Here is a 20183-nt window from a genome sequence, read left to right as displayed (position 1 = left end):
TGATAATAGCAGAATGCATATTAAAAACTCCTTTTGACGTCAGAGGCCAGGTTCAGTGGCTCAAGTCTGTAACCCCAGCACTCCAGGAGGCGGAGTCGGAGGCGGGAGGATCCCCTGAGTTAAGGAGTTCAAGACCAGCCTGAGCTACAGCGAAGAGTCCCTCTCAACTGAACAAAAGAAAACAAACAAAAACTAGCCGGGCGTGGTAGTGGGCGCCTGAGGTCCCAGCTACTCAGGGAGGCTGAGGCAGGGGCATCGTTTGAACCCCAGAGTTTGAGGTTGCGGTGAGCAACCTTTAGCCCGGGGCAACAGAGTACGGCTCTTCTCTCAAAAATAAAATCACACATACACATAAAACAAACAAAAAACTCCTCCTTTTTGACTTTAGTATTCCGACCAGACCCAATGTTACAGAAAGTACAAAATTTAAAGAGGACAACCACAAAACTTTACAGAATCTTCAACAATATTGGACATTGATTTCAATTTTATGACCGCGAGTAACTATGTTTTGGGATCCTTTTCTCATTTGTATAACAGGGGCGACAAGATCTTCTCCACAAAATTGTGATAAAATAAGAACAAAGGCTGAGGGTAAACGTACCAGGTCGTAGGGGCCTCAAATAAATCCCTCCTCCTTCTTGCCTTTGACAGATTGAGCACAAGATATCACTACCATTCCCAGTCAAGGCACCGGTTCCCCATTCTCTATTTGCAACTCCGTAACCTTCAGAGCGGGTACTGGCAACTGCGACGTCCAGTGTCTAGTTCTCTTAGCGTAGATTACCTTTCCTCCAATTGCCGTCTGGAGGGCTGGAGGCCACTAATAATTGACCTCATGACCCTGAGGAACTTGATCCTAATCTTCACTGGCGCTCAGTGACAAAGACGCGTCCTAACATCCCTAACCTCGGCAGAGTAAAGACTGCTACAACGTCCCTACTCCACCTCCCGACGCCATTTTGACCACTACGTGTGACGCAAAGAGCGCAGCCGATTGGCTGAGAGACGATAGGCGAGAAGAGGCGCGCGAAGCCCGCGAGAAGAGGGTATGTAGGCTCAGCCAAGGAAACTACAATCCCAGCCTTCCTTGCGCGTGCGACCGCAAAGCTGGAGCGAAACAGGTTGGAGTTTGGATTCAGACCACAGCTCCCAGCATGCCTCGCGCTGTCGGTCGTTTTCTTTCTTTACGCGGAGGAAAAGAGGGACAGGATGAATGGAGGACTTTTCGTGTCCGTTCTCCGAAAGGCGGGAAAGGCGAACTACATCTCCCGACTGGCAGCGCGCGATTGCGCTTGCGCTCTAATATCTGTCGCCATCTTGCCCCTTCTGAGGCACCGCAAACAAACCCAATTCCTGCTGTTCCCTAGTCTTGGCGGAGGAGCCTTTTAGATGAGCCCCGAAAGGCCGGGCAGGTGAGTGACTCTCAGGCAAGGTCCTGGGAAAAGCTGGCAGGCCGCCCAGGCTAGGGGAGCGCTGGGCCATGCATTCGGAGCCGGGCTCGGGGCGCCCAGTCCCATCCTCCGTTGTTTCCTAACGGGATCATAGGGCTCCTGGAGGTGGACTGAGGGGGATTCTGGCAGGCCTGATGTTGGGACCCCGGGCGTCCAGCTCTGGGAGGCTCCCGATGAGTTCAGGTCGTTTGACTGGCTGTCCGCGCGCCTACTCTGTCTCTGTTGTCTCTCTCTGCTGAGAAGGGAGCAAAGCGTGGATGCTGGCTGGGGCCCCTGACACCAGCTGCTGGCCCGGAGGGGGCTTGGGTCGTGGGCTTGACATTGGGACCGGTGCTGAGAGGCCCGGGTGAGGCGCCTGGGCGGGCTGCTCTTGTGGTTCTGCTGCAAGCGAGTGCGTGTTTGGAGAGGGGGCGGGGCGGGCTTGCCTCCTTGACACTTGAGTGGGGCAGGATTATACGAGATCCTGGTTGCTGGAGCGGGTCCGGCAACACCGCCCGGTTTCTGATGCGAAGCAACCCGGCAGTAGGGTCCGCTGGCGGGGATGCATCGGGATGCCGTGACGTGGTTCTTGATTCGGGAGGTCGGCGGTAGCCGGCTGCCTTCAGGATTCTGTCGGGAGGCGGGGACTGGCTTGTGGAGGGAGCAGATTCCTTTAGCTCTACCCCTTCATCCTCCCCACCCCTTTTCTTTATGTCATCCTACTGACTGGGGCGCGCAGTCCAATTGTCCTTACTTTGAGTTGGTTCCGAGCTGAGAGGACTATGGGAAGTAGGGGGAGGGGGTGCTCAACTCGGAGAGTAGAGCTGGAGTTAGCATGTAGCAGTTATTTAGATTCGATATCTGACTCCTAGGATAAGCAGTGCTCGTTCATTTATTCATTCATTCTTTTTACTTTTCAACCATTCGTTTACCCGTTTAACAAATATTTACAGCAGGTTTATGTGTGCTAAGCAGGTATTGTGCAATCCCCCAGCGAAGTGTCTTTTTGTTTTCTAAGTTAGAGAATTCCCAGTACAAAGTAAGATTTTGGCAACTAAACTTTTTGGAAAGGGTTGTTTAATGACTAGTCTAAATCCATATTTTATTTTTAAGACTTGCAGATAGGGTCCTTTATTACATTCTGTTGCCCCAACTAATGTGCTAGGAGCTTTACATATTTTATCTAATAAGCGAGGAAGCAAACGTCAAGTAACTTGCTCAAGGTTACAGAGGTAGTAGCATCTCAAATTTTAAAATTCAACCACTTTAAAATAACTTTGCATAACTGTTCTTCAGTACTTACAACGAATTTTGTGGCATTACCTCTGTTTTATAGATGTGTAAAACTTAGGCTCAGAGTGACCAGTTTACTTAGAGTCACATAGCCAGTAAGTTGAAAAGCTGGAACTAAAACTTGAAGGTGACTGTCTCCAAAGCCTGTGCCCTTTTCACTGTCATAGGCTTGAATAGTGAGCTCACATATGGTTGATTAATTCTTGATTTTTCAGAAGTTGGAAAGTGTAGTGAAAAAGGATTGTGAAGTAGTTTATCAGTTTTTACTTCTTAGTCCGTGGATGGGTCTCCAGGTGAGTGGCCTTGTATGTACATTGGTAATTTGATTTTTTTCTTTGTTTTGTTCTGGTAGGGAGGAGAAGCTCTTTGGGGCTACCAAACAGAAGCAGCAATGCCTGTTGTGTGGCCAACCCTTTTGGATCTCAGCAGGGATGAATGCAAAAGGATTCTTCGAAAATTGGGTATGATTTTCATTTTCAATATTTTTTACCTCTCCGTGGTACTTTTCTATTTCTGTTTGGATCATTGCTATTTGCATGGATATCATATCTCATGCTACATGAGAAGTTCTTTGGAGCTATAGTCTCCATCTTACTTAGTGTTTTCCCAATGCCTAGTACAGTCAGTGCTTTGTATACAGTAGGTGCATGAATCATAATGATAATAGTAGTAGTTAAGAGTTACTGAGGGCTACCTGGCTATTTTGAATCCTTTATAGTCAACATCTCATATAATCCCTACTCAAACCTAAACAGAAGGTTTCCTTTTTTTTTTTTTTTTTTTTTTTAGACAGTCTCTCACCCACCATAGAGTGCCATGGTGTCACAGCTAACAGCAAACTTAACTCTTGGGCTTAAGTGATTCTCTTGCCTCAGCTTCCCAAGTACCTGGGACTACAGGTGCCTGCCACAACGCCCTGGCTATTTTTTGGTTGTAGTTGTCATTGTTGTTTGGCAGGCGCGGGCTAGGCTTGAACCGGCCAACTCTGGTGTATGTGGCTGGCGCCCTAGCCACTGAGCTATAGTCACCGAGCCAGGTTTCCTTTTTTTTGTCTGCATTTTACAGATGAAGCCTAGAAGCCAAAGTAATGTTAATAAGTAATTGAATCAGTATTTGAACCCAGGGAATATGATTTCAGTCTCACTTTAATATACTCTTAACTTTCATGAGCATATATATGAACTAAATACTGTTTTCTGAATTCTAAGTGAATGTAAAGTATGCTTACTTTCCCAAATTATGTTTTACTGTCATTACAATGATAAAGCATACTTCATGCTTATAATATTAAGTGCTTCTTTACCCTTATAGCAGCTTTTCTCAAACCATTTAGGGAAAGAATTAAGCCCTCATGCTAAGGTATCTGTTGTATGCAATGAACTAACTTCTCTTGGTGCCTCTAGGATGGTGTTAGTTATGTACTGTTCTTGGAAAAATTGAGAAAAGAGTTATTAATCAAATCATTTTTTGGTGTTCTATGATTCAGATGAAGATCTTTGGGTGAGAAGTACTGCCTTAGATTGTAAGGACCTTGTTGTCTTATTTACTGCTGTAGCTTATGGCTAGCACAATAAATGAAATAAATGAACAAAATAATGGGCAAAGAAGAGTAAATGCGTTTGCTGTTGATATGAATTACTTAGATAGCTATGATTGTAAAGGGGACAGTTTGGATCTTAAATTTAGGCAGAGTTGGGGTTTTGGTACAATTACTAATGACCTATATGACTAAGGACAAGTTATTTAATCTTCCTAAATCTGTTGACATGTTTGTAAAAGAAGACTAGTATAGTAGGTGGCTCGTGTCTGTGCCTGTAATCCTAGCTTTCTGGGAGGCCAAGGTGGTTGGATTGCCTGAGCTCAGGTGTTGGAGACCAGCCTGAGCAAGAGCGAGACCCCATCTCTACTACTGTGTTTCCCCGAAACTAAGACCTAGCCCAAAAATAAGCCCTAGCAGGATTTCTATGTATTTGTTAAATATAAGCCCTACCCCAATAAGAAGACCTAGTGATGGGCTGGCTATGCAGCTTATTTGCATAGCTACTCCATGCATTTCAGCGCAGAGCAGTAAGGAAAACTGGAATACCTTTTATCTGCCACAGCTCCTTTCTCCTGGAGCATTCACACTTGGGAGTGTGGTAATTGTGGTTGCAGGTATCCTATTGCTCTTGTGCAAACAGCTAGGGGAAAGGAATTCACGCATCACTATCGCCAGCCCCACCAACAAGGTTGGCTCCCCCTGTCAGGTTCCAGAAGAAGATGACTTAACTATATTTGAATAAATGTAGATTGTTGTATGTTATACTTAATAAAAATAAGACATCCCCTGAAAATAAGCCCTAGTGTGTCTTCTTGAGAGAAAATAAATATAAGACAGTGTCTTATTTTCGGGGAAACATGGTAAAAATAGAAAAACCAGCTGGGCATTTTGTCAGGCACCTGTAGTTCTAGCTACTTGGGAGACTGAGGCAGGAGATCCCTTGAGCCCCAGAGTTTGAGGTTGCTATGAGCTATGATGCCATGGTACTCTACCGGGGCAACAAAGTGAGACTTCGTCTCAAATTTTAAAAAAAGAGTAGTATGGGCAGTGCCTGTGGCCCAAAAGGGTAGGGTATCAGTTCCACATGCCAGAGGTGGTGGGTTCAAACCCAGCCCCAGCCAAAAAAAAAAAAAGAGTAGTAATATCTGCCTCATTAGTTTGTTATGTGTATTAACAGTACATATAAAGGGCTTATGTACCTGACTTATGAGTATATAACATTGCAAGCAGCTGCTTTTAGACATTTATTTATTTGCAGCTGAATCTTTTCTTCCAAGGAAATTTTTGTTGAGGATTCATATGATTTGTTGAGAATCATAGCTACTCTGGCCCTGCCTGCCCTTTTTATCCACCCCCTGCCCCCATATTTTAAACCACTTCTTAGCATTGTATTTTAGCAGGTTTCTGGATAGGGGGATGTTAATCATTCCTTCATCTTTTTTAATTTTTATGTTTTGATCTTATATCCAGAGTTTTAGTACTAATCTGAAGATAGTTTTCTATACTTTTACATGCAATTAGTATAACCATATGACCCAGTAAATGCTGATTATAATTTTGGACTTGTATTTATTTCATAGCTGAAGTAACTGCAGAAGACCAGATCACAAAGACAGTAGATTGAATTGGGGTTTTTGGGTTTTTGGGGCCTTGAAACAAGAAATTATGTCTAAATATAAAAATAGTAATCTTTAAGACTAAATTTATCCTTAATTTTAATCACAGCTGTGTGGGTAATTCTGCTAGAGAGCAGCTGCTTCTGTACCAAAGAAAATGTCTATCCTACATGGTAATGTCATCTTCATTGACCCTTGCCTTTGGGAAGTAAGCCTTGATAGATTTGCAGAAAGATTGCCTCCCCTTCCTTTGGTTCATTATCATAACAACAAAACTTTTGAATTGCCTTCTAATGCTAGCTGTGGGCCCAAACTTTAGAGACTAAAGTACTGTATTTAAAAAGTAGTGGCTCGGCGCCTATAGCTCAACCGGCTAAGGCGCCAGCCACGTACACCTAAGGTGGCAGGTTCGAATCCCCAGCCCGGACCCGCCAAACAACAATGACCGCTGCAACCAAAAAATAGCCGGGCGTTGTGGCGGGCACCTGTGGTCCCAGCTACTTGGGAGGCGGAGGCAGGAGACTCGCTTGAGCCCAGGAGTAGGAGGTTGCTGTGAGCTGTAATGCCACGGCACTCTACCCAGGGGGACAGCTTGAGGCTCTGTCTCTAAATAAATAAATAAATAAATAAAAAATAAAAATTAGCTTAGAATATTTTAAGCATTGGCTTTGGCCTTTTAAAAATAGTTAGAAGTCATTTTAATATAAGGTGCTAAACTAGGGTGACCAGATTTTGACATCGGTAAGGCGGGACAACATGGCCGGGGGGCGGGGTGGGGGCGGGGCAGGGGACGGGGCAGGGCAGGGCCGGACAACAATGCAAACTTTGATAAGCAGTTCTTGAGAATCACTTCTTAGCAATTATTTGTTGTTATTACAGTTTAACATTATAAAATTAACAAAAATAAGATAAAACTCATATTCTGGTGAAATAGCCACATGGCAGCCGAAAACCGTATATTCCCTTCTTGTTCTCCCGCCCGTTTGTGCATTCTTTCCAAAAATCGGTTTAAAAACTCGGCGGGACGAGGGACAAATTGTTCAAAAGCGGGACGTCTGGTCACCCTATGCTAAACAGTTAAATTTTGTTTAAGTATAAAGAAATTGGTATAGAGAATTTTATGATACACAGAACATACTAGTCATAGATAAATGCTTTCTTTTATCTTGCTTTTCCCCTGCCCTATTTTTATCATCTTTCCTGAACTGTAACTGTAACATGGGACTTTATGGACTATGGTATAATTGAATGGCTGATTTTGTTTAAATGGAATGGTTTGTGGACTTTATAAAAATGGTTTGCCAAATCTTTCGTTTTTGGGGTGCTCTGATGAGTTTGTTATTTCATTCTGCTTAGGTGTTATTGATTTAAGATACCAAAATACACTTAAGTGTGAATTATGTCAGTATCTAAGGATATTCATCAAAATTGACATCAAAAAATGTGAAGGAGGTTGGGAAGCTACTAGAGATTCTTTACAATGAGTGAATTTTTGGTGAAAGAAAGTGCTGTGGTTGCTGTAGCTGTGGTAACTGTGTTCTGAGTCCCAGTTGTGTGTGTGTGTGTGAGGTGCCATCTCTTAATTTTGTACCTGATTTCTAAGGTTGACTTGAAATGAGACTTAAAATGTCATAAGTATTTGTCATATTTCTTTAGTTTATTTTCTTTGAAATGGTGTCTTGATCATCATAAATTCACAGGTTGAAAGTAAACTTCTTTTCTTTTTTCCTCAAAGGACTTCCTCTCTTTGACCTTTCCATTTGTCTTAAATATTTTGAAGCTGCAAAACCTGACTCTTTTCCTTCTGCAGTTACTTCTACATTCAATCAATTACAGAGTCCTGTCAAAAACTTTTTAGGCTGGTCGTAGAAGTTTTTCTCAGTTTGGCCATAGATTATTTCCATTTTTGTCTTTCTCTATTCCCTTACATCTGTGAATATATATATATATATATATATACCTTGTTGGGTTTTAATCACCTTGAGGATAGGGACTTTTGTTCTATAAATATTCTCCATGACACCTTGTAGTAATAGTAATGTTTAATTAGTTTGGTTAGAATTACTGAAATAGTAATGTTTAATTAGTAGCTTGGTTAGAATTACTGACTATCCAAATGTGGACATATTTTTATTTCCCTTAATGTAAAACTCACTGACTACTATTGGAAGTTACTAAAATAACATGAAACATTATTTGTTCTTTTACCCTTTTCCTTTTGTACATTTGCACATTTACATTTACATTACATTGCTCCCCTGCCTGCCTGGAGCACCATTCTCTTTCTAAAGCTAGTGCTTCCAGACTGGATGATGGGTTTCTCCTCTGTGTCTTTACCATTGTATGTACACTGTATCATAATTGTCTGATGACTGGTTTCACTGTAGCTTCTCCATTCAAGAGTTAACTCCTTGAGGGCAGGATTTAGGATGGCATTTGGAGTTTATAATAGGACTCAATACTGATATGTTGAATAAAATGTTCCACAAATGGAGTCATAAACAGATTATAGTGAATTCTTAGTTGGTTATCCCTAGTGCCTTTCTGAACTCTATTCAGGGTCTGATGAAAGTTTAATATGTTTCCTGGAAGTATTTCCTTTACTACTTGGGGCAGCAGAGCTTTGTCCTTTAAGAGAGACTCCATGAAATGTCTACATAGTATACAATACAGATTGAGCATGCAGGATATCTCTTTCTGTATACATTTAGGGTAATTCAATTGGACCAGACATTCAATGTACCAGGCCACTCTTCTGTAGAAAGAAGCTTCCTTTGACAGTCAAAAGTGTGAATAGGCTCCGCGCCTGTGGCTCAAGTGGCTGAGGCACCAGCCACATACACCTAAGGTGGGGGGTTCAAATCCAGCCTGGGGCCGCCAAAAACAGCAATGACAGCTGCAACCAAAAAATAGCCAGGCGTTGTGGCAGGTGCCTGTGGTCCCAGCTATTTGGGAGACTGAGGCAGGAGACTCGCTTGAGCCCAGGAGTTGGAGGTTGCTGTGAGCTGTGATGCCATGGTACTCTATCCAGGGGGATAACTTGAGGCTCTGTCTCAAAAAAAAAAAAGTGTGAATAATAAGGCTACTCTAGTATCTAGTCTTAGGGCACTCATATGTTCATTATTTAGCTAACATTTATTGTCTCTTGTGTGTCAGGCATTGGCAAATAGCAAATTAGCAGATAGCAAGTAAAGTATGATGATATCTCTAGTCTGGAGGTTTATTTCTGTTCTCTTTTAATCAGATATATCTGTTTCTTAATTGTTTAAAACAACAACAGTTATCATTTTTTACTATTGTGTGAGTTGCTGGTCTTGACTGAGCTTTCTCAGGCATTCAGTTAGTAGCTTAGTTGGGGACTAGACTCAGCTAATATAGCTGAGCCTCTCTCTTCCTGTGGCCTTTCATTCTGGGCTTCTTTACAGCCTGGTGATTTCAGAGTTCCAAGAGAGCCAGGCCCAGTGTGCAAGTACTTATCAAACTTCTGATTGGCCAAAGCAAATTACAGGTGGAACCTAGAGTTATTGTGGGAGGAGATACCTTAAAGGTAGTAGACTGGGGCTACACTAGGAGGCATGCAAGGTTCATTGGAGGCCATTAATGACTTTTGGCTTTTTAGTTTGACTTGTACTAGGGACTGACAGTTTTATTTCAGAATTGTCAGAGTGAAATGAAGCTGTCTGGTATCAAGATTCAGTATATTATGTTCTGGTTGCTGTAAGAACATTTCATTTTTCCTAATTAGTTATTTTGATGATAGTTTTTTTTTTTTTTTGAGACGGAGCCTCAAGCTATCCCCCTGGTTAGAGTGCCATGGCATCACGCTCACAGCAACCTCCAACTCCTGGGCTCAAGCAAGTCTCCTGCGTCAGCCTCCCAAGTAGCTGGGACCACAGGCGCCCGCCACAACACCTGGCCATTTTTTGGTTGCAGCCATCATTGTTGTTTGGCGGGCCTGGGCTGGGGATTCGAACTCGCCACCTTAGGTGTATGTGGCTGGCGCCTTAGCTGCTTGAGCCACAGGCGCCGAGCCATTGATGATAGTTTTTATAGCTACAAAGGATCTTCTCAAAGGTACCTCCAAAGTTCTTCCTAAGTCAGGAAACAGGTTCAGAAATGAGAAGGGGCTTGCTTAAGGTCACGCAGCTAGTATGTGGCAGTGCTAGAGCCAAATTCTTTTGTTCCAGTATGTTTTTGGTTGCCTGATACTCAGTATTCTCATCTATCCAGGAGGGAGGTGAAATATAGTTTGAATTCTTAGGCCTAAGTGTTGGTTAAAGTACCTTTCAACAGTGCTAAAGACTTCTGTCAACCTTACTGTATCACTTGGAGTCCATTCCCAGTTGTTGGTAGCATTTGAATTATATATATTTTAGTCTTGATGTGTAAAAAAAAATGTTAGATTTTTTTTCTCCCTAAATGTTTGACATACCTGACTTCTGTAAGGCAATGAAAAACAAAGTGATATAAAATTATATTATAAAAGCCATATTTTTTCTGTTATTAGGTAAAAGTTTTGAAAGAAATTTAAAACAATATTTGCATTTGATTTATTTTTAGCTTTGTTTCCCCCAAAGTTTTACTATACATAGCCATCGTATTAAAATAGTAAAGGCCTATCTTGATTAAATAATTTTCTTCTTCTAGAATTGGAGGCATATGCTGGAGTTATCAGTGCACTTCGGGCACAGGGAGATCTCACCAAGGAAAAGAAAGATCTTCTTGGAGAACTCTCAAAAGTTCTTAGGTAAATTATCATAAAAGTTTGTGAGATGTGATTCTAGAAATTTCATTTTGAGGGGTTTTGTTACTTTTCATTCTCAAATTAAGTAACTTTCAAATTAAGTTCAAGAATAAAGGTGTTCAAACTGTTGTTGTTTAGGGATCCCATCCCAGTTGTGTGCTCTGCTACCGAAAATTGTATAACTTGCCATTTATTCTGTAATCTGATCAGAAGAATTTAAGGCAAATTGTTTAGTTTGGGCCACCTGCGAAAAGGAAGTGCTTGTGACATAAGTGAATGAAAAAAGAGCTGGCAGCAACTGGATATCAAGATCTAGAGTGGCATTTGTTGGGAGAGAAGAAGGGGATGCAAACAAGATACCTTAATTTATATAAGTGGGTCATGATTGTATGGTCATACCCTTAAGCATAGCCTGTCCCTTCAGCTTCCTACTAGCATGGTATTTGAATCCAGCAGAAAAGTTCTAGTGAAAGATGTTCCTTGATTTTTTTTTGCTTTGATCCTTTCTAACATCTTGAGCTTTCTCAGAAAATGTTCTGTTTTAATTAAAGTTTCTAAAACAGTTTTGTCCTATTCTTTTTTTAAGTGAAAATAGGAAGATGCTTTTTCTCTTATTTTATTAACATCAATATGGGGATATTATTAAGCCAAATTCTCAGTATTACTGCTTTCATAGTTATCGAGTTATATTTTCTGTTTATTTTTTTGTTTCCTTATACATTCTGCTTTCTGTCCCTTAAATGTTTTAGTCCATGGTATATATTTAGTTTTAGTAATGAAGAACACAATAGGAAGAGTGGTACTCATTTTGTTGCATATTTATGAATGGAATGAGTGCAGCCTTTTTTTAGTTGTTTAGTATTATTAACTTTGCATGCATTTAATTAGAATCAACATAGCACCGTTTTTACTATTGGTAACATAATATAATGTAGAAGACACAGCTGAAATGTTAAGTAATACAGGAGGATTAGCCTGGAGTTAAGTTTCATGGCATATAGTCACAAGAAACAGATTATTTTGCCACTCTCATTGATTATTATATTCACTGAACATAAACTTATGGACTCATAAGCTTTAGAAAGGACCTTAGAAGACTTTCTTCTGAGCGCCAAAATCCTCTTCTGAGCAGTCATGATTAAGAGGTCATTCAGTTTCTGTTTGCTTGTTTAGATAACAGGAAGCTCTGCTAATCTTGTCCATGGTCTGACATTTCTGAGATTTGGAACAAATGCCTTGATATCAGGGTGAATTTGTCTTGCTGTGGTTTCTCATTTGCAACTAATTCTTTCTACAGTTAAATGGAATTAGTATGAATCCTTTTCTAAGACATTATAGCATATGAAGATATATATTAGGCTCTTGTCTATATCTTTTCACAAAGCAGTTTTGCTCCCTTCCCTCCAAATAAAATGTTGACTTAAACATTAATGAAAGTATAGAAAAGAGCTGCCTGCCTGGCAGAGTTCTATAATGGCTATTTTTTTTCATAGCATCTCAACAGAACGCCACCGTGCTGAAGTTCGGAGAGCAGTAAACGATGAACGGTTAACAACAATTGCACATAAGTAAGCCATTAGTCATACCACCCCTGATTTTTTTATGACGTAGTATAACATAGTTTTGAACAGTCTTCCTATTGTGTAGCAACTTCCTGAGTCTTTTATCTTAATAACAACATCTCTGTACTCAGGCATCCTGACCATAGACGTAAAAATGGTGTTAACTGTTTGTTCAGTTGGTTATGTTTTTTTGCATTTGGTTAGGCGAGCTTTATGTACTCAGGTCAAATCCTGTTCCAATGTAATCTATGTTTAACTGAAGACTACCACAATTTAGCAGATGTTTCACTTACTTGAAGCACAGTTCAATAACAAAATAATGCACTTCCTAAAAGTGACAGCCCCTTAGAGGTTCTTTATAATGGTATTTGATATGTATATTGCCTTCTAAGTAGGCATTATAACTTTTTTGATATCTGAGTCATTATTTCACCTATTTTGAGATTCAGAAAAAGTAAAAAATAGATGTTCTGCTTTTAAGAAGCAAGAACAATATCTTAATTTACTTAAAAAAGTCGATAAAATAAAATGATAAAGAATTCTTATTAAGTTATTTTCAGATCATTATAACTCTTTGTCCTATGGAGATGGTGGAAGACTGAGGGGCAGGCCTCAATCAAGCCTTAATTGAGTGCATGTGAAGATAGTCCTGCCTAAAGAATAGAAAGGAACAGAAATTATCTTTTACATTTTAATGTAGGTGATAGAAACATTTCATAAAATATGTTATAATTCATTTGTTTTTTATTTTTGTGTTTTGATGTGAAATAAAGCTAAAGGAAAAATTCAGTGCATTTCCATGTGATAACTTAAGCATGTTTTTAAACTGAGTGGCAATATTTGAATTGATACTAAGGATCCATTAGCTTCATGTTGTGTGCTTCACTGTCCCTCATTTTACTTAACATAAAATGGGGTGCTGCTTTTTCAGCATAGTTTGAAGGTTTAGATTATCATGGAATTTTGAGATCTTTCAGTTGGAGATACACACTGTAGAAATTTGGAAATTGTCCCTTAGAAACAGTATTTAGTTGTCAGGCTAACATGGTTGAAACATTCAAATATTAATGTGTTCTTTCTTTTATTTACCGTGAACTTTTGAATTCGGTTGCTGTAGAAATAATGATCAATGAGCCTAGATTCTAATTTGAGAACTGGTAATAGGAAATTTATATGCTAGATAATAAAGTAGTAAATAATGGCTTGCATTCAGAGGCACTTAGAAACAGATTAGTACCTTAGAAGCCTTGGGACAATATTGTGGGGAAACTAGTTGTTAAGTTGATGCATCAGTTTCATAGTTAAAGGATAACATTTATTTAGTCTCCTTTTCCTTTTTTCCCCTTTAAAGAATGAATTTATCCTTATATTTGGGTGAAAGACCAAGTTACAGGTATGCAAATGGGCTATTATTATTTCAGGCTTTTTCTTGTATTTATTTCCAAGTTGAAGCTCTCAATTATTCAGGCACTTTATTCCATTTATGAATTAACGATGCCCCTTGCTTTGCCTTCTCTTCCCTTTCTCTCCCTCCTAATACTGCCCACCCTTTAGCCATTTTGCTGCTTGGGAATACCTCTTGTCCGAGGGTGTGAAGGGAGAGGAGGTGAAAATTTTAATTAGTCATTTTACCACATGTCAGTTGACCTGGAAAAGGTTTGGTGGGAGAATTTACAAGTATTTACCAAAATATTTTTGGATCATACATGAATTTCTTTAATCTATTTGACCTCTCCCTTTCCCTTCTCTCTCCATTAGCATGGATAATTGAGAGTTGGCTTTTATCTGCCTGTGTTTCCTCTTCTTTCTGATTTCTTTAATACATGAAATTTCATTTTTTTGAAAAGAGTTTACATCTGTGTATAATTTTAAGCTTTTTAGTTTTTTCTCTACCTTTTTACTATTTTATATATTATCATCTTTGTTTCACCAGATGTTGTATTTACTTGTTGAGTTCAAGGGTCAGAAAGTGGGGATTTGTGAGGAAGGAGTAGATCCTTCATTTTCTCCATCTCCTCTTCTCTCTTCCACTCTGAATTAACAGCAAAGTCTAGTTCCAAAGATTATCTATAGAAGGGCTTCATACTCTGAGCCTGAAAAAACAATTAGAGGAATGCATTTGAACTGACTGCATTCCCTTTCTCTTCTGCCTTCCCTCTCCCGATTCAAAATTGCAGTTAGGTCAGAAGGAATGTGGTTGAAAGGTGATGAGAAGATTGAGCACAAAGGAGGGGGAATCAAAAGGAACAGGGTATCTGGGATCAAAGAAAAGCCTTGTGTGTGGCTTGAAGCCTAACTAGGCTACTTATTAAGTTTAAGACTCTAACTCAGTTTTGAGTTCTGTCAGAATATTACAGTATTGAAGCCTTGTATGTCAAGGAGTTTCGCATTTTTTACCTGGGCCACTCTTACCCACATGTGGCTATCTAGAATTTCTGTTCTATTAACCCTTTCCCCATCAGTTATAAATTTACAGGGCAGGATGTGAGTTTCTGTGTGGGGATGAGGATTTCTTACTGGTGCCTTGTACAACTCAAGGATGTGAGAACCAAGGTAGTTTCATTAGTTTTATCTTAGAAAAGAGATTGAAGCAATATTTGTCCGTAATTAGTTTAAATGGAGAGGCCGTACTTAGAATAAATAGAGAGGCATTCTTAAGTCTCTACTGAGACTGAAGTATCCCAGTGAAGTCCTGAAGGAAAATGTTTAGTCAGTAAAATTTAGCTTAAATCACTTCTGCAACTAATTCATATTTACACCTTTAATGCTAAACAAATAGGATTTTTTTACCTAATTCTAATATGCTATTTGATTTTTCACTCACTTAAAAAGAAAGTTTAAGCATGTTTGCATGAGTGGAAATTTGGAAGAGTTATAGATCTTTCTAAAAGTTGCAGTTGTGTCTTTTGCACTGCAAATTTCATCTTTTTAATAACGTATATTCATGTGCTTCTGATTAGCAATATTCCATAATTTCTGCTACCTTTTAAACAATGCACCAGGTAAGTGTAGACGTGTTTTTATTTTTGTGGTAAGCTTTCACCAAGCAAGTTTATTAGTGATATTCTAATAAAATGATAGGAAGATAGGAGTAAGCCAAAAAAATTATTCTGAATAGCTTTTAGAATTTTTTCCTCTAGCAATTATAGCCCTTTCCTATCTCTCATTTGTACCATTCTCTGTTTCAGACTAGCATCAATTTGGAGACTTGTGAGAGTTATCGGGGTTTTAAGAATACCTCTTTTCCTTTTCCTAGGTAGGACTGTATTGAACCATGAAGGAATTTATATTCCTTCTTGTATTCATCAGCTCCTAGAAATTCCTTGCAGAACTGAACTTAAATCCTTCTTAAATTGTAAAAGTCATTTATTCTATTTAGTGAAATTTGACAGCAGTGCCCAAATGGTATATATAAATCAAAGGCAAAAGTTAGACAGGTGTGCCAGATAATTTCAGTAGCATGATAATATGCTTATTGAAGGAGACATCTATTACTTGTGTGACCTTAGGCAAGTTATTTAACTCCTCTGTGATTCAGTTTTCCCACCTATAAAATAGAAGTAATGATGCCTCCAACTTTAAAGGATTATTGAGAGTTAATACATGGAAAATGTTTAGAATAGTGCTTGATATATAGTGAGTGCTTAATGTTATCTGTTATCATTACCACTACCATCATCATCATTATTATTCCACTGTCTACCAACAGGGGCTTTCGTATACTCCATCTAAATCTGAAGAATCAGTGGACATACAGAGTCTTTAAATTGACCTGTAGAATTTATGGTTTCCAAAAAAGTGCAGAAATATTTCTGATTTAGTGAAGAGATTGTTTTTGGGTGAATTTGGAACTTTGATACTAATCATTAGTTAGGGTCTTTCATGGAATCATATCAAGAGAAATGACACAACTACCTTTTAATATTTCAACCTCTGGTTAAATTTCTAGATGAAATTTGCTCAAGAAATTTAGGGTAAAGAAACTGAGAGTACCATCTGCTTGGATAGTCCAATTGTCTCAAATCCTTAGTGAAGAATGGCATAAATAAGTAAAAATAAAAAGTAGTGGCAGGTTTTTCCATTGTCCTCAGATCTAGTCTATTTTTTTTTTTTTTTTTTTTTTTGAGACGGAGCCTCAAGCTATCCCCCTGGGTAGAGTGCCATGGCATCACGCTCACAGCAACCTCCAACTCCTGGGCTCAAGCGAGTCTCCTGCCTCAGCCTCCCAAGTAGCTGGGACCACAGGCGCCCGCCACAATGCCTGGCCATTTTTTGGTTGCAGCCATCATTGTTGTTTGGCGGGCCCGGGCTGGGGATTCGAACCCGCCACCTTAGGTGTATGTGGCTGGCGCCTTAGCCGCTTGAGCCATAGGCACTGAGCCAGATCTAGTCTATTTTTAATAAGAAGGGTAATAATATAATACTTTATTAATAACACTGCTATTATATATACAGCTGTCTATCCTTTACTACCTAGTTCCCCCTCGTTTACTGCCTCAGTTTCCCTGGTTTGAAAGCCTTAGAACCTCTGGCCATGCAGGCAGTTAGGTAATTTTACAAAGGTTCAGTGAATTCCATCCTTAATTATTAAGGAAAATAAGATTTTTAAAAGTATGAGTGCTTTTTACTTTCTTGGTTTAATTACAAAATTAAGTTCTAAAAGTTAATAGAAATACTGGTTTTAATTAGTGATAGAAGATTTAAATTAATGAAACCAAAGCCTGTGTTTATTTAGAAGGCATTGGAAAATTTTCATAGTTTCCATTATGCTTCATTATAAGATTCAAATTATAGAAACAAATGTGTAAGAACCTAAATGTATGTGACACATTTCTTGAATTATTTATACTTATTTATAAAATTATTTATAATTTTGATCTTGCTTGCTTAAAATAAAGTCTCTTATTCACTCAGGGCACTTTTATAATTTAAAAGTTTTATTTATTTGAGAAAATATATTTAATTTATTTTTAACCATTGCGAACTCTTGTAGCAATGCTTTCTTTTTTGTTTAGTATGTCTGGACCTAATAGCTCTTCAGAATGGTCCATTGAAGGTCGGCGATTGGTGCCATTGATGCCCCGGCTGGTTCCCCAAACTGCCTTCACCGTAACAGCCAATGCTGTTGCCAATGCAGCTATCCAGCACAATGCATCTCTTCCAGTGCCTGCAGAAACAGGAAGCAAGGAAGGTGAGTAGAAAAATATTTTTGTGTTATAGATTACTTTTCTCAAAATCATCAAGAAAAGTTCAAGAAAAGTTGTCTTATTTTTCATCCAACTTTATCCTGGTCTTTAAAGGTATAGTGGGCAGCTCTGATTCTGAAAGTAGAAACTGTCAGGTTTTAGTCTTAGACAAAATTAAATCTTCTTTTTGTGAAAGTGTGAATTATGTTAATTACAAAATTATAAAAATCTTAGAATGAATTTTTGATATCCATGTATTTTGTTAGAAGTGAATAGAGGGCCTTAATGGATGATGTTCAAAAATAAAATGACAGAAGTCATTTAGCTGCTAAAAAAGACACTGAACTGATAACCTTAGGAAATTAAGCTCCGGTTTATTTTATTTTAAAAACCACTGATTTTCTGGAATCAGTGATATAGTAAAACTACTCTGTTCTAGCCAATGTGCTGAATCCATTACCTGGCAGAAAGACTTACTGTTATTTAATGTAGTAATAAACACATGCTTTAAAAATCCTTGAATTCTTTCTCGTCAAGAGTATTAAATTTGAAAGAGCATGTTTGGATTAACTTCAGTAGTTTAGTTTGGTGTTACATAAAAATGACCTTGAAAATAATGCATCTGTCAGATTACTCTGGAGAATTGTCTCTTCTTGTGTAATAATGGTCTGTGGAGCAAAGTGAGGTACTCTTTCATGCATGCCAGGCTCTGTTTTAGGCTGAAGGAAGCTATTTTTGGAGGAAGGCAGCTATCTCTGTGCATACTTGGTCTACATTGAGTTTCTGTTTCCTTTATTGCTAGAGAGGTATCTTTTTTCTCTTTCTACTTTTTTACCTTTCCACCTAACAGATCTCTTGTAGAGTGGAAAGAATGCAGGCTTTCTGCTAGTCAAATATATGTTTTAATCATACATTGTCATTTCCTAGCTATGAGACCTCCAGTGAGTCTTAGCTTGTTTGAGCCTTGGGTTCCTCATTTTTAAAATGAGGATGTGATATTGTGAGAATTAGCGAAACTGTGTGGAAAGGATTTAGCATAGTGCATGGTGCCTATAAGCTATTCTGGCTGTTGGTGAGTTGTATTTCTTCATTGAATGGAAGGTTAAAATATGATGTCATTATTTTAGTTGAGTTATTGTTTTGCTACTTGGATGGCAAATGACCGGTGAGTTGGTTTAAATAAAAGAACCTTACCTTGATTCTTCCCTAGTGGCCACATAGGAAATTGCTGTGGTCAGGGAAAAATTATCCATCATCCCATCATTGGTGCTGTTAGCATAAAAGAAAATACAAGTATGTGCCTGTTATCCAACTGTGCCATGAATGAGAAATGATTTTCATTTTTCTCAGTATAGTTTTAAACTTGATTTCTTTGTAACTGAGTTCTTCTCCATTGGCAGTGTCAACTGTAGACAAGTTGTTATAGGGAAAACCCATTTAAATGCCAATTTTCAGGAAAGGTTATTAATACCTTTTAACTGGTAGACCTGATACCTAGTACTGGCCTGTAACTTCTGATCACATAAAAATATTAAAATTGGCCTGCAATAAAAATAATTTTTCTGTATGCCTGGACAGTTTTGGTGAAAGTTAACAGCAAACTTTTTTATCGTTCCTTCAGTAGTGGTTTGCTATTCCTACACAAGTACCACGTCAACCCCAACCTCTACCCCTGTTCCAAGTGGCAGCATAGCAACGGTTAAGTCTCCAAGACCTGCCAGTCCTGCCTCCAATGTAGTTGTCTTGCCAAGTGGAAGTACTGTTTATGTCAAAAGTAAGTGATACTCTCAGTGCTATCAGGGCCCTCTTGGCTAACTACTTCAGTATAGGCCTGATTAGATCTGTCTTCCTGGATTAAATCATTGGTCTACTAGCTTTTAGCAGTGGTTAGTTTTTGAAGGTTCTAAAGAATTCATTTCTTTACATATGACTAGGTGTATATTGCTTTTTAATCAGTTCTGGGGTTTGAGAAAGAATTTCTTTTTTTGTTCTCTGTGGGGAATCTGCTTATGAACAGTACTGTCCTTTACAAAATCATTTTTTTGATTGTCATAGAATAGAAATGTTGTAAATAGAAACTGAAAGAATTGCTTATGTGATTTATTCAATGTTTACTCCTATAATTGTAATCTTTGTAGTAGTGTCTTAAATTATCTTATATAACATATTCAACTTTTAGATTCAGTGAAGCATTCTAGAGAGTCTATCTTTTACCTAGTTGACTAATTTTTTGTTTTTTTAATTTGCTGTTTTTAACTCCTTGATTCTATCTTATGAAGTAGTTTGATGTTCAGTTCCATTTATTTTTGTTTTTAATTTCTGTTATGTCAGCATTGCTTTTTATTTTATATTAGATTTTATTTAATTTGTTTAATTTATAAAGAAAAGAGGTTTGTTTGGGTCATGATTCTGGTGGCTGGTAAGTTGAATTATTATTCTAAGATTAGGCAGCTGCATCTAGTGGGGACCTTATGTTGCCTCAACTCTTGGTGGAAAGTGGAAAGGTTACAGGTGTATACAAAGAGATCACATGGTAAGAGAAGAAGCAAGACAGAAACTGAGGAAGCCAGATTCTTTTTAAGTTTTGTTTTTAATTTAATTTTTTGCTTTGCTTTTACCATCAAGCAGAGATCATTAATATTTCATTTTCACTTTTTTCACGATATAGATATAAACTTGATTTCTTTGTAACTTTTATTTTTTTTATTTATTTTTTATTTTTTATTTTTTTTTTTTTTTTGAGACAGAGCCTCAAGCTGTCCCCCTGGGTAGAGTGCCGTGGCATTACAGCTCACAGCAACCTCCAACT

The 20183-nt window shown here is 38.5% G+C and overlaps 1 protein-coding gene across 1 annotated transcript in view; it reads left to right on the top strand.

Annotated features, from left to right (window-relative positions):
* Positions 1-1085: 1085 nt before the first annotated feature.
* Positions 1086-20183, top strand: part of EMSY (EMSY, BRCA2 interacting transcriptional repressor) — a 106660-nt gene continuing 87562 nt past the window's right edge. The window contains exons 1-7 of the mRNA XM_012803220.2: positions 1086-1415; positions 3079-3187; positions 10530-10629; positions 12120-12194; positions 13540-13581; positions 17204-17379; positions 18996-19148. Coding sequence (XP_012658674.1) covers positions 3118-3187; positions 10530-10629; positions 12120-12194; positions 13540-13581; positions 17204-17379; positions 18996-19148 — 616 coding nt within the window. The 5' untranslated portion in view covers positions 1086-1415; positions 3079-3117. The remainder of the gene's footprint in view (positions 1416-3078; positions 3188-10529; positions 10630-12119; positions 12195-13539; positions 13582-17203; positions 17380-18995; positions 19149-20183) is intronic.

Source organism: Otolemur garnettii, unplaced genomic scaffold (genome assembly GCF_000181295.1).
Source record: "Otolemur garnettii isolate 467f Iridium unplaced genomic scaffold, OtoGar3 scaffold00001, whole genome shotgun sequence".
NCBI classification, from domain to species: domain Eukaryota; kingdom Metazoa; phylum Chordata; class Mammalia; order Primates; family Galagidae; genus Otolemur; species Otolemur garnettii.
This window is presented reverse-complemented; position numbering and strand designations above follow the sequence as displayed.